Source organism: Plectropomus leopardus, chromosome 4, assembly GCF_026936395.1.
Source record: "Plectropomus leopardus strain MGB_pleo_1.0 chromosome 4, ASM2693639v1, whole genome shotgun sequence".
Taxonomy (NCBI): Eukaryota; Metazoa; Chordata; class Actinopteri; order Perciformes; family Serranidae; genus Plectropomus; species Plectropomus leopardus.
Genome location: NC_142179.1, coordinates 32,510,855 through 32,525,077, shown reverse-complemented (window position 1 = coordinate 32,525,077; position 14,223 = coordinate 32,510,855). Strand labels below are relative to the sequence as shown.

Genomic DNA, 14,223 nt, shown 5'->3' with positions numbered 1-14,223 from the left:
ATTAAAAGGCAGGAGTAGATGGAAGGTCGCTTTGAAGCCTCAGACTGATGCAAATGTGTCCTCACTGAAAATGTCTAAATGTGAGAAAAGACTTCTGTTCTGTCTGAACACCCCTTGGTACTCATCAACAGCTAGGGATTTGGGTAAGGTACAGGAAGGTGAACAGTAGCTTGTTTGTGGCTTATGTGTAAACAGCCACTTCATGGGAGGATTCAGCATACAGTAGAGATAGATGGAGAGGTGAAGAGTCCTGTCCATTGTCATGTGGCATGTCGATTCTTCATAGCTCACATCGATTGATTCTCTGTGGCTTTCCATTCGACTCCTGCCGAATTGCTGTCATTTTTTATAAGTGGACTCTTAACATTATTTTCCTGGGCAGCATCATTCATGTATCTGCATCCCAATAATGATAATGTGTCTGCATTGCAATCACAGCAATGCAGGAGGCTGTCTTCTCCAGCAGTGTTCTGCACTGAACTTACTTTAGGTGCTCCTTGCAGTGGTCCAGAACCATGCTGGCGACTGTGGTAATATGCAGCACTGTTCTAAAGTCATAAAGTCCAAGCTTAAATGTGCAGGCCACCTTTGCATGCACCTTGCCAAGTGACCAAGTCAACTAGGTAATGACTAGGTGAGCTCATACCATGAGTTATAAATTGTGGTCATAGACATCAGTGATCTAGAATGACCAAACAAGTGTGGCAGAATCCATGTCAAACCCAGGAAACAGCCAAGAGTACTTGAAACTGTTTCAAGTACCTATTTATTTATTTATTTATTTTATTTATATATCTTATTTGATAGAGACAATGCAGATTAACATAGTACAACTTCTTCCTGTTACAAACAAGCTGTAGTAACTGATGTTTCACATATAGAGATTATAGCTACTGCTAGTTTCCAACTCCTGTCCCTAGTTAGCTTTTAGTAAAGAAAAAGAAGAAAAAAAGAGAAGATATCAGGGTTACATACAATAGTGTGCATAAAATAACAGTAAAAAAAAAAGACAAAAAAGTAAACACAGTTACAGTGAAAAAAAGACAAATATCAATGTTACAACATGCACTTAAAACACTCAACTACTAAACTAAAAGACATTATAAAATAGTTAAAAATTATGTCTGATTTTGCTTCAGTCACCCTTCAACAAATCCAGTCCAATCCAGAGTGTTAAAAATCTTAATACCTTGTATTAATTTTATTATGGTTTGTAGTGTGTTCTGCTTTTTTTTTTTTAATTAAATGACATAAAATATCTGGAGCAAAATCTTAAAGGCATTTGAAAATCAGTTTGAGGGATGAGAATTGTGGAAAAACGAAATTATCAAACCTTCCAGCCTAAACAATTTTCTCTTGTGTTACAAACGATTTAGCATTAAGATACCAAGCAAACACTGAAAATTTATTGTGTTGCAATGTCAAAATCTATTTATGTTTTTTTCGGCTTTAATGTACGTACTAGTACCTTGAAATACTTTTAAATACTGAAAAAATATTGTATAGTAACTAATATTTTTTCAGTCGAGCACATTATATTTATAATTTACAAGCTCTATACGTATTTCCACACCTATGAAACGTTACAAAGCCCATATTGTATTAACTTAAACAATCAAAGAAAATATCATTGCAGGACTTTGACGTTGACATTTTGGCTGTGATCAACGACACAGTGGGAACTATGATGACCTGTGGCTACGATGATCATCTCTGTGAAATTGGCCTCATTGTGGGTGAGTCCAGTCGAACTATAAATGTGAATCCAATCAGCGAAGGTCAGCACATGCAAGTAAGCATTTGAATAGTGTTGCTGGAGATAAAACTCAGTGAACAGCTGCTTAGAGAATATGCATTGCCCTTGCCAGGTTTGTCATTGCCCATTGTGCACTAATATTGGTGGGGAAAACATAACTGTATTGTGTTGGGAAGTGGTGACCGTTAAGGCCATAGCACATGTTTTATGTACTATTCCCATTCATTCACCCATTTAACAAGCCCTTGTTCATGTATATTTATTGATAGTTTTCCATTTATTTGTCTCCTATACATGTATGTGCTGCAACCTGCAATTTCATTGTCTGTGCCACCATAATAGGGTGTATAATGTGCAGATTGAAATATGAAAAACGAGCCAAAGGGGGGTAGTAATGGGTGCATCTTTCTCCTCCATCCAGTCTTGTTAGTGAGGTAGTATACAACTTTTCAAAAAATCTTTGTTGAATTGCATGGCTTACCCTTTGATACCACCAGCAGCGTGTTGATGACAATATGTCCGTTTTGCTTCACCCTCCGTGCTGTTCCATATCCCTACAGGAGCGTCTATGATCATTTCAGAAGCGGAAATTCCTGTTAGCTGATATTATAGACAAAACTTTTTTTATTTCATTTCACGTCCTCGATTTTAACTATTCTGTGTAGGTCCATTACAAAAAATCCCAATAAAAATTGTTTTGTCATTCTGGGTCTTATTGTCATGCCACCATCTTTTCCCTCAAGGAACGGGGACCAACGCCTGCTACATGGAGCAGATGAGGAACCTTGAGGTGCTGGACGGTGACGAGGGGCGGATGTGTGTTAATACAGAGTGGGGCGCTTTTGGAGACGATGGTGCCCTGGAGGACCTGCGCACTGACATCGACCGTGAAATAGATGCAGGCTCTCTCAACCCTGGCAAGCAGCTGTGAGTTTCTTTGAGCTTATATGACTTGGTGCACTTGGTGTCTACTCCATGACTTTTAAAAAATGAAAACATTCAGAGATTGTGAATTTTGCTTTTTAAGATTTACAGGGTAACTAAGCACATTTTCAAAATTCATATATGCTATTTCTAAAATCGAAGACATTCCAAAATACAAGTAAACAAACAACTCTCTCTGAAATCCAGAAACTACAGTGCTTAATCTCAAATGTGTGATTTCATGGGTGTTTAAAGTCTGGAGTTGCTCTATAGAAAATGAATGGGGACAGATGTTATAGATGACACTGAGAGCACCCAGAGGAATATTGAGTATATAGGCACTTGACTGAGGAAACTACAGTAGGGTGTAAAAATAAGGTATTAAAAAAGAAAGCACATTCTTCGGCTCCACAAAATCAGTCATAACTTTGAAGGCCTCTGTTTCTGAAAGGTTGACCATTCTGGTAAATCAAACCACAATCTAACAATCCCTCATAGAGGTTAACATGTAGGAAAAAAAGTTTTCAAATTGAAAGGTGCATACGGAGCCCTTAAAGGGACATGGGGAGAAAAAAAAAAACAGGGAAAAAAAACCTGGAGGGGTAAGAAAAAATTGGTTAGTGGTTACCATGACAACGGATCATGTGTGAACCAGAAAGTATTAGGTGCGCACCAGAAATGGTATTGCATGCACATTGGAAATAGTATCGCATGCGCACCAGAAACGGTATTACGTGCGCACCAGATAGCACAACAGGTGTTTACAGGTTATCTAGCAGGCAAGGCTGATCAGTCTCCATCTGTTTGGAATGAGTGTCCAGGAATTAGTTGCGCTTTATTTCAACAACACTCATTTCGAAAACGGATCGAGACTGGTCAACCTTTTCTACTAGATAACCTGTAAACACCATGGATCTATTTTAAATAGTAAGCACCTGTTGTGCTTTCTGGTGCGCATGTGATACCATTTCTGGTGCACACATAATACTTTCTGGTGCGCATGTGATCTGTTGTCATGGTAGCTACAAACCAGATGGGCTTTTTTCCCCCTCCAGGTTTCTGTCTTCTTTTTTTTTCTCCCCATGTCCCTTTAGGGGCTCTGTAGGTGCAAGGTCAGAAAGTGATAGATATCTGACTAACCTAGCTTGGTTGCCCTATTTCACACCCCTGAACTACACTGAGTTTGAGTCGACTGTGTGAAGTTAACACATCTGTCTGATATCAGGCAGCTAGCTTGGAGTCATCTTGATATTTTTACGTTCTGCCTCTGCATGTCTTCTTTGCAGCACCATTCATTTACTTTTTTGATGTCTCGTGTGCAAGAAAAAAAACTGCTATTATTTTCAACAGAGTCGATTACCAATAGGTTTCCATCTGAGGAGAGGTCAGGGAAAATCAGGAGTTCAGTGCAAGCCGATGATAATCAGTCTAAACTAATGAAGATTTCAGGTATAAACATGCTCTATAGATTGAACAGACTGAATACATAGTATATAAATTGAATTACTCAAGGTTAATTTGTGCATAATTTTATGAATAGTGTGTGTTTTTCAAAGAACTGGGTGAGGGAGTTTCCTTGTGGTTTATGTTATTATGTTGTCTTCAAAAATACTCTTTTATGGGCCTTTTAGGGTAAAAAGAACTGAAGTGAAGAGATGCATTTAATACAGGTTTTCTATAAAATCCAGTGCTGTCCAGAATAATAAAGAAGATTAGTGGTGGGAAGCTCTTTAGATTGATATTGGTCAGAGTGAGCACTGACTATTACAAAATGAACGGGGTGACTCTTTAACACAAGGAAATTAATAAAAATCTCAAATGGACCCAAAAGGTATGTATGGACTTAGTTTACATAACCCCAATTATCACTTGCTATCAAAGGCAGGTCAAATATAGAGCATGACTGCAAAATGTGAATTAGCCCTCTTTGTGATGTAGTGATGTGTCATAGCATAGTTGCTGAGAATTTTTTCCTTGGGTTTTCTACAATTAAATGTCTGTAAAACTAACAATAAGGGTATAGAGTTTAGACGACTTCCTCTGGCTCCCCAAAGCAATGTCAGTGGAAATGCTAACACGTTTTGAAATACATGGGCACCATGATTGATAGTCACCCGACATTTCACTCAGATACTGAAATGTTGCGTAAGAAAGGCCAACAACACGTTTTTGCTTAAAGGCAGAATGTGTGGGACTGTTAGGTTGCGGTTTGTAAACGCAACTTTCAAAGTTAAGCCCCTACTTCCCAGTTCAACGGCTCCTATTGGATATGTGTTTGTGTTTTGGCACCTGGTCGCTGCTTTTTCATAGAGTCCCGCCCTCACATCCTGCACACTATTAATGCCCGAGGGATACACACTACTTACAAAGATTGATGCCCAGAAACACCTGAACAGAGACAAATAACAAAATGTTGGCAGAGGGCAGGTTCTGCGCAGATACAGACACTGTCAAACTGAGAGCGATTACTTTTGATGATTACTTTCTCTGCCTCTAAGGGAACTTACTTATTCCAGGACTCTAATGACACTGTTTTATACTCAGCTTTATTGAGTCTGTTGTCAATTTCTAGTATCTGCAGGCATGGCAACCAACAGTTTAGACCTCATGGTCTCATGTTTGTCTCATTCTTGTGAACTCAATATTTCAAGGACGCCTTGAGAAAATTTCTTCAAATTTGGCACAAACATCCAAATGATTAACTGATTAGATTTTAGTGGTCACAGGTCAAATGTCAATGTCACTGTGACCTCATGTTTGTGTCATTCGTGTGAACATGACATTTCAAGAAGGCCTTGAGGGAATTCGACTAAATTTGGCACAAACATTCACTTAGACTCAACTGGGTCGGGTTCACTGTGACCTCACAAAACATGTTTTTGGCCTTAACTCAAAAATTGATTTGCTAATTATGACAAAATTTTTACGTAAATGTCTAATAGATTAATACGATAAGTGACAGCAATGCATATCCAAAATGTCAAATGTAAACTTGACACACTGTGACATTATAGTGTTCTGCTTCTAAAACTTCTATGGCAGTTATTCATTTGTCAGATTTGTCCGTGCTTTAGAATTTGTAGCATCTTTGCAGCAATATCCATAATTAAAGTTTTGTCAACTGTCATGGCTACATATGAGTCTGGACAGACATGGATGTAAAGTTAGTGGAACTTAACTGGTTCACAGAGGCATACTAGCGTAAGATGGTAATTCCAGTGTCAGAGTACAAGCCATTACCATCTGACCTACATTTGTATGCACTTATTGCCATGAAAAATGGATATCTTTCATCCCTCTGCCCGTTCAAGGCTTAAATGCTGATGGCAGGAGGAGGTAACTGCTGTTGTTGTTGTAAAGCTCAGTACCTTAGTGATGATGATGATGATGATGATGCAGTGATAGTGACAGATACGCTTCTTTAATATTGCTGCACAGTTGATCATATTTGTAGTAGTGATGATGATGATGATGTCCAGAATATTACAGTTGAGAAGAGTCTTGTTCTGTTGATGATGATGATGCACATTACATTGTCAGTTGTGATGTTGATAATATTTAGTTTTCACTGTATTATTTCGAGCCCCTGTGGGATAATGGTCAACACTTAAAGCCTGCTCCAGAGGAGCTTAAATGACAATTTTCAAATGTTCAAATATGAAAACCACCCTGGGCACATACTCATGTCAACTGCTATATATTTCTATGTTATATTGTATGTTTTATGTCATGCTTTGTGTTTTCATGCCTGCTGCAGTACAAGTTGCACACTCAGGACAAATTTTAATTACATTTGGGCTCACTTGATTTTACTGATTTACTGAGTTATCAGCATCTGCTAGGCTTTCAGTTAGCTGCATTTGCTTGGTCAGACAAGGTTTGAATGAGGCTCTAAAAATAAGTAAAAATGGATGTGACAATATCTTTATCTTCTTTTTGTGTGTTGACGTGCAGGTTTGAGAAGATGATCAGTGGCCTATACATGGGGGAAATAGTGCGTCTCCTCCTGGTGAGAATGACCAAAGAGCAGCTGCTGTTCCAGGGCAAGACTACAGCAGAGCTCTGCACCACTGGAAGCTTCAAGACCAGCTACATCTACGCCATTGAGAACGACAAGTTAGTTTGTGTGTGTCACTGTGTGTTTTTGAGAAGGTTGGATGTAGAGATGGTACAGTGGCTTTGTACGAATCTGACAGATAGTGCCCAATTAGAATTGAATATTTTTTAATCTTATTTGCGGGTGAGTTAAAACCACTTTTTATGGTTATTGAGTGCCCATATAAATATAGCAGTAGATATAGGCAGGTTATGCTGTCAGTTCAAAATGAAAATGAGCAATCATTTTGCATTGTTAGTACAACTGCCACATGTCCATCAATCTGTTTTCTTCACTGCTTACCCTTTTCACACTAAGCAGTCTCAGATGAAGTGGATTTGATTTGTATTCTGCTTTGCTTGCAGAGATAATGAAGGTCTGGTGAGTGCGGAGAAGGTGCTCCGTGACCTGGGTCTCAATCCTTTGGTTGAGGACTGCATAGCCACTCAGAGGGTGTGTCAGATTGTATCTATACGAGCTGCACACTTGTGTGCAGCCGCTCTAGTGGCAGTGCTGCGACAGATCCGAGATAACAAAGCAGCTGAGAAGCTGCGTACCACGATTGGAGCGGACGGCTCTGTTTACAAAAATCATCCAGAGTAAGTGATCCTGATCACCATCACTTCTAGTGTATCTCAAATACAAAAACACCTGAGCTATCATTTTTTTGGTTATCGTTCCAAACACAGTTACACTCTTATTATATCTAATCTGTCACAAAAATACGTTGGTGTAGATGTTTATGTTTTATAGGTGTAACATTTTGTATTCTTACCAAAGGGTAGGTTACAGAGAGCAAGGATGATTAAACAAAGAACCCATCAGTTTTACTGTAGTTAAAGAGATGGTTCAAATGGGAAGTGTTGATTTTAACCGACATTAAGCCCAAACCTAACAAGACCGTAACCACAGCGCAATCACACCATGAAATGGCAAGACAAGAATATTTTCAAGCAGCCTGTGAGAGTTAGGCAAATATAGGGTAACCATCTAGCCGCGACTGTTTTGCTGTTACCACCCTTCATCAGCAGAACATTGCATTGGTTCCATGCAATTCCGTCTGCCTGCTTTTCCTAACTAGGGGGATGCTGCCCGCCATCTACTGTGAGTAATACACTGAATGTGGATAAGAAACTCGTACAACAAAAAATCTGAACTATCCCTTTAAGGCAAACAGTGAACACCCAAAGCATACTTTAGCTAAGACCTGAAGATCAGTAGGCTGTTACTTTCAGTTTCACACATTCATTCATTCATTCAGGAAGGAAGGTCTCTGCTGCTCTAATTACCAACCAATAAGGAAAAGTTAAATAATTCCCCATTCATTTTCTATATACTATAGTCAGCTATAGTATTTATTTATTTATTTACTGACTTACCAAGTTCAGTCTTGTGGAGCCTGGCTGGTACTTTGACTAGCAGCAGATCTGATGTTTGCATCCTTGCCACTGATGCTATTTTCATGTTGTGTGCATCTATAAAAAATGCAGATATTTTCGCCTGCTTTTCCAGCAGTCGGTGTCGAGTCTCTCCATTAAGGATTAAGTTGTTGGCTTTTAGACTATTGGTCTTTGTCAGGTGACAAATCACTTGCAAAAGTGCAGTGCTTTGCGATACACTTAATGTAAGATGTGTAGAAGCTCTCTTCTGCTCCACTCTACTCTCTGTCTGACTGTGGGTGTGTGCACACCTGTGTGTGTGTGTGTGTGTGTGTGTGTGTGTGTGTGTGTGTGTGTGTGTGTGTGTGTGTGTGTGTGTGTGTGTGTGTGTGTGTGCGCAAAGCAGTAGAGAGTAAAACATAAATTAGATATAAAACATGGTGTGTATTCTATATGAAAAGTGACCTTAGGTGACTTCTGTTGGAATTTCGCGCTCTACATAAAATGAAATAAAATTGATTTGACTTCTCAGGGGGGGTGCAGGGTATACCGTATAACGGTAGGCTAAACACTGCTCCATAATGAGGGCTGATGACATCCTCTCACACACTGTAGGTACTTCAGGTTAGATTTTTTTTTTTACTTTCCAAACTCTACCATATACACTTAACCTAAACTATGTGATTGCATTTAAAGAGGTAAATCGTAAATGACGGGGTATAAAGAAGAGTTTTTATACTTTCAAAGTTTAATGAGCCTCTCTGTGCACAAGAAAAGAAATAACAGAGGGAAATGTAAAACAAGACACATTTAACTTAATGTACCCAATTTTCCTAGGTTTTCCAGGAGACTCCACAAGATGGTACGACGACTCATGCCGGACTGTGACGTGCGTTTTTTGCAGTCACAGTGTGGCAGTGGGAAGGGTGCAGCCATGGTAACAGCAGTAGCCTACCGTCTTGCAGCTCAACATGCTGAGCGTCAGCGTATTCTCGATACCTTGCGCCTGAGCCGTGAGCAGTTGCTGGAAGTGAAGAAACGAATGAGTAAGGAGATGGTGCGAGGCCTGTCAAAGCAAACCCATGAGGATGCGAGCATTAAGATGCTTCCCACATATGTTAGAGACACACCAGATGGCACAGGTAGCTGTAAGAGGCGAACATACTTTCCATTTGACTTGTTGTTCAGTTTAGTTTTCTCTGTTATGCTTTCATGTAGGTGTTCTGAATTGTTGTCTTTATTGTCGTCATCAGAGCATGGCGACTTCTTGGCTTTGGACCTTGGGGGCTCCAGCTTTAGGGTGCTGCTGGTGCGAGTGCGAAGTGGAAAGAGACATAATGTGGACATGCACCACAAGATCTACAGTATTCCACAGGAGACTATGCAGGGCACAGGGGAAGAGGTAAAACAACACAGGTGTTGAGGTACTTAAGTGTTTTGCACTGTAAGAGATTACAGCAACTGACTTGATGTAACTGAGGGACGTTGGCCAGGTTTATAAAGTTGAAAAATCTCTCTCAATGTGTAAAATTGGTCTTCTGACAAAAGTGTCAGTAATTGTTCATTGTGGTAAACACCACTTTGGTTTCTACTTTTTCATATAGTTTTCTTATGAAGATATGTAACTTCAGTGTATCAGAATATTATTCTTATTATCGTTGCTGTTGATTAGGGGGAAATATACAGTAATGTCCAAGAGCACATTGTGTGGTTTCTGTAGAATCTTAAATACTGAGTCGGATCACACAACACGCGAGAGAGACAATCAGACACTTTACTGTGTAGAAACATGCTTTTCTCTTTTACTTTATTTTTACAAAACTGATGGTCACCCACCTTTTTAACCTGCCAATGTGTCCAACCTGTGTCTTTACATATTCTTTTTTGTTTGTTTGTTTTTTACATCTTCTGTCTCTTGTGTGTCAGCTGTTCGACCACATTGTGCAATGCATTGCTGACTTTCTGGAATACATGGGCATGGGAGGTGCATCCTTACCTCTGGGATTTACATTTTCCTTCCCCTGTCATCAAAGCAAACTGGATCAGGTAATGTTTGATTTAATACTCTTTAAAAGTACAAGATTACCTTTAATACATATGATGACCATAGGCTGTATAAATAATGGACGTAGCTACTGTGACGTCACCTATTGGTTTGCAGAATGCCATTTTGAAGGCTCGAGTTTAGCATTTTGGCATTCGTTATCTTGCTTGTTTTGGGCCAGAAGTGGCCATATTTGGTGAAAGGCAGGTGTTGTAGAGAGGCAAGGGAAGGATCTCACAGAGAAGCCAAGAACACTATCAGCAGACAGCTTGTCACTCAAAACCGTCTGCCCTTAATTTTGTGTGACTGTAAACCTTAATTACATGTAAACAAGTCAGTTATGAAAAAATTCATCCCCATACAGCATCTCAAATGTTGTAATTAGCTACAGAGACTTTTGAAACAGGCTGTAAATATGTTTATTTCTACTGTAAAGGTATGTGTTTTAACATTGTGGTGTGTGGGGATTGACTCATTCTTGGCCATTTAAATAACTGCAATTTTCAATTTTTGGCACTTGGCTTCATGTTTCAGCTTCTTATGCTGCTGCTTGAAGATAATACACCGTATCGCCCAACTTTTTTGCACCTTTTCTCAAAATTTGGCAGAAATAACATGTTTGTTTACATTAATTCCCTCTCCTATTCTCTAGTGGATTTCTCCAAACTAATTAATGGATTGTGTTTCAATTGTAATTAGGGCTGGACAAATACAGACTTTTTAAGGTATATTGATATATTTTCAGTCAAGATATGTGATTAGACAATACCATCTATATCAATAGTTTGATGTTGTCCAAAACCTGTTTCTTCCATAAAGCCATGGCAGTGTATGTGCATGTAATGATCAGCTGATGATGACAAGAACCTCTGCATTAGGTATATAAAGTAAATCCTTCGCCTCCTCTTAAAATTTCCAACATCTAAAATAATTAACAGTTCAGCCATAGGTTCACACAAGAAACATACTGTGTAGTGAAGGAATGCAGTTGTTTTCCATCTGTGGTCTGGTTGAAGACTGAATTCTTGCAAAATAACCTTGGTGTACACAGAGTAACACATTTTTATGAAATGAATGTATGGCAGAAAACTGGGCATATGGGCATTTCAATGAAAAGCTCTGCATTTATCAGTGTTGACATGAGCAGTGGTTGCTATCAAATCTCATATCATTTCTCAGCTCGCATACACAAGTTTGAGTCAGTGTGGATTGGATGTGTTGTTAATTGTTAGGCCATTTTCTGACTGCCATCTATGTATTTACAGCTAATTATTAATCACTTAAAAATGTTCAGCTGCCACATGGATGTGCGCTCTTTGCCTGGCTCTGTCTCTAGGCTGACTCAGGGAATAACATAACTGGTTCCTGCCTCTAATTTTTTCCTTTTTTTTAAAAAACACACGGGATCTTTTTCTCAATAATCATTAAGACATAACTGAAAATGTTGTTGGTTATTAAATGTTTACTGTTGTTGTGGCACAGGTGGAGCCTCTGTCTCTTTTAAATAGTGTTTCTGATCAACATGGACACAGTGGATTTTTTACAGAAAAGCACTATGCATTTATCAGGCTGATAACATTTGAATTACTGCAATACCGCAGTTTCATTATGGCAAAGAGCAACTTTTGATTTAGATTTTAAATTCTGTAATTTTTTTATATATATACGATGTACTATTAATGACAAAAAAAAAGAAAAGCACGCACTCATAAATCACTATTGTCATTTGTCCAGGGCATTCTTCTGAATTGGACAAAGGGTTTCAAAGCTAGCGGCTGTGAGGGAAAAGATGTTATCACATTACTTAAAGACGCTGTCCACCGCAAACAGGTCAGTACACAAATCACAAATCCATTTCAAAGAGTATTGAGAAAGGTGGCCTGTAAATGTTGACACTTGAACAGTGTAATAAAAAGTATACCCAAGTGGCTTACAAGCAACAGTTATCCACAAACAGCATTTTATTGCATATAATGTAGAAACCAAGTTAAAATTGTCTCACTGATCGTCTCCTTCCTATAGAATTGTATTTTAATTCAGTTTCCTAAAACGTTTTATCTGCCTATCCCTTGTTATTTTCCTACAGCTATAATAGCCCTCATTCTTTCTTCCTCCCTGATTCCCCTCAAATCTAATTTTGCAAACTGCTGTAGACAGCAACATGTAAAATTTTTAGGTTCTTAATATTAGCCCTTACAAGAAAGCTTTTTAATTAATGGCAACATCCTAGAGGTTTAATAAAGAAACCTTTATTGGTTTCTTCTAAAAGTTTAATTTTGGCAGAAGTACCATAAAATAAGTATGTTTTCTTTAGTGTGTAATTACCTGAAGGTAAGAATATTTGTATTTTTGTTACCTTAGAATAAGCTATTTATATTTACATAAGGAGCAGGTCCTTGTCCGCGGAGTCCGCCATATTACACCCCCATGTATCTGCGGAAGCCCAGAGCAGACAAACCAAACACTGGCTCTATATAGGACCATTTGTGTTTTTGTGTCAGCCACAGTAGTTAGCAGCCCCTCCCCAACAAGCAGCATAGGGAAAACACAGATTCTTGTAATGTGAAACTGCTTCATTCCGTGTTTTTACCAGCATGATTTGATGATTTGGCTCACAGTAAAAACTTCCTAAACAACTAATACTGTAGGAAATTGAAGCCGTAGGAGTTTGTTGTAAGATGCCATTGAATCCTACACACTGCTCCTTTGAGAATCAGTAGATGTGAAATAATCAGCCATTAATTTGAATTGACCGTATTGTGAGGTTCAAGACATATACAGAATATACACTACATACTTCTTATTCTGAATGCTTGCAGAGGGTTTTAGCTTAAACCCAAGTTTCATATTAAACCTGTGCATAATACAGAATGTAGTAATAATAATGTGTGTGTGTAATCCATCTTATGGGGTCTGTGTCAATGACTATTAATTATAACAGTTATAAAGAATATTGTTAAATACACATACTGTTTAAAAACATAACTGCTGTAACAGGGACATGTAATTTTAAATCTTTTACTACCAGTAACCAAATCAATATTACCAAATCTCAGCACATGTAATGGTTATTATAAGTGCAGACAGTTAGGTTAATGTGTGTTTCCGTTATAACAAATTGCATCACTTAATCACTGCTTCCAGGAATTTGACTTAAACTTTGTGGCGGTGGTTAATGACACAGTGGGAACCATGATGACCTGCAGCTATGAGGACCCCAGATGTGAGGTGGGACTTATTGTAGGTAAGTTTGCCCCCCCCTCCAAAAAAAAGCCAGGCTCTGTGTCTTTGAGCTATTTTTGACCGTTATAATTCATCAAATCAGTATTAATTTTGTGTGAAAAAAATTACTGCATTTGAATTGCCTCTGCGCTACCAATAGTCATTGCTGTAGTCATTGTGTTTTTCGGGTTGTCCACACATCTGTACATCTGTCCCATGCTCATGAACGTAATATCTCAACAACACAATGAGGGAATTTCCTCAACTCCGATACAAATGTCCACTTGGACTCAACAATGAACCTATTAGTTCTCTTTCAACATTCGTTTCGGTATCTCACCATGGGACACGCTCCCCGCGCTGTCCCCCAGAAGCTCTTTTGCACTACGCCAGTCCTGACTGGCAGACAAACGTGACATCTACCCCTGGAGGAGGGACTTCCTCCTACTATAAGTGACTGACGTGACGTTGTCTCTTCAGTCTTAAACCTCTTATCGCTCCCAGAAGCAACATCTCAGACGGCACGTGCAGCTAACGGGCTAGCAATACTGTTCTCAGAGCGAGCTAACACCTCGGTCGCCGAATGTTACCTATTGCTTCATAGCTATGTTTAGTAGCTGGGCTGTCACCAAACAGTAGCTGCTACAGCTAGCCACCAAGCTAGCTTCTATCGCTTCTCCATTTGACGGAGCTATCTCAGCTACGGAGCTACCCTTCCCTCACCATGGATAAGGACAAGCTACTGGCTAGAGCGTGCACATGCGGTAATAAGATTGCCGGGGCAGACACCCACTCTGTATGC

At 39.1% G+C, this 14,223-nt stretch overlaps 1 protein-coding gene across 1 annotated transcript in view; it reads left to right on the top strand.

Annotated features, from left to right (window-relative positions):
• The window catches only part of hk2 (hexokinase 2), a 41,114-nt gene that overhangs the window by 15,068 nt on the left and 11,823 nt on the right, over nucleotides 1-14,223 (top strand). Inside the window, exons 6-14 of the mRNA XM_042488790.2 lie at nucleotides 1,637-1,736; nucleotides 2,500-2,683; nucleotides 6,635-6,796; nucleotides 7,142-7,375; nucleotides 8,993-9,297; nucleotides 9,409-9,557; nucleotides 10,082-10,201; nucleotides 11,934-12,029; nucleotides 13,344-13,443. Coding sequence (XP_042344724.1) covers nucleotides 1,637-1,736; nucleotides 2,500-2,683; nucleotides 6,635-6,796; nucleotides 7,142-7,375; nucleotides 8,993-9,297; nucleotides 9,409-9,557; nucleotides 10,082-10,201; nucleotides 11,934-12,029; nucleotides 13,344-13,443 — 1,450 coding nt within the window. The remainder of the gene's footprint in view (nucleotides 1-1,636; nucleotides 1,737-2,499; nucleotides 2,684-6,634; nucleotides 6,797-7,141; nucleotides 7,376-8,992; nucleotides 9,298-9,408; nucleotides 9,558-10,081; nucleotides 10,202-11,933; nucleotides 12,030-13,343; nucleotides 13,444-14,223) is intronic.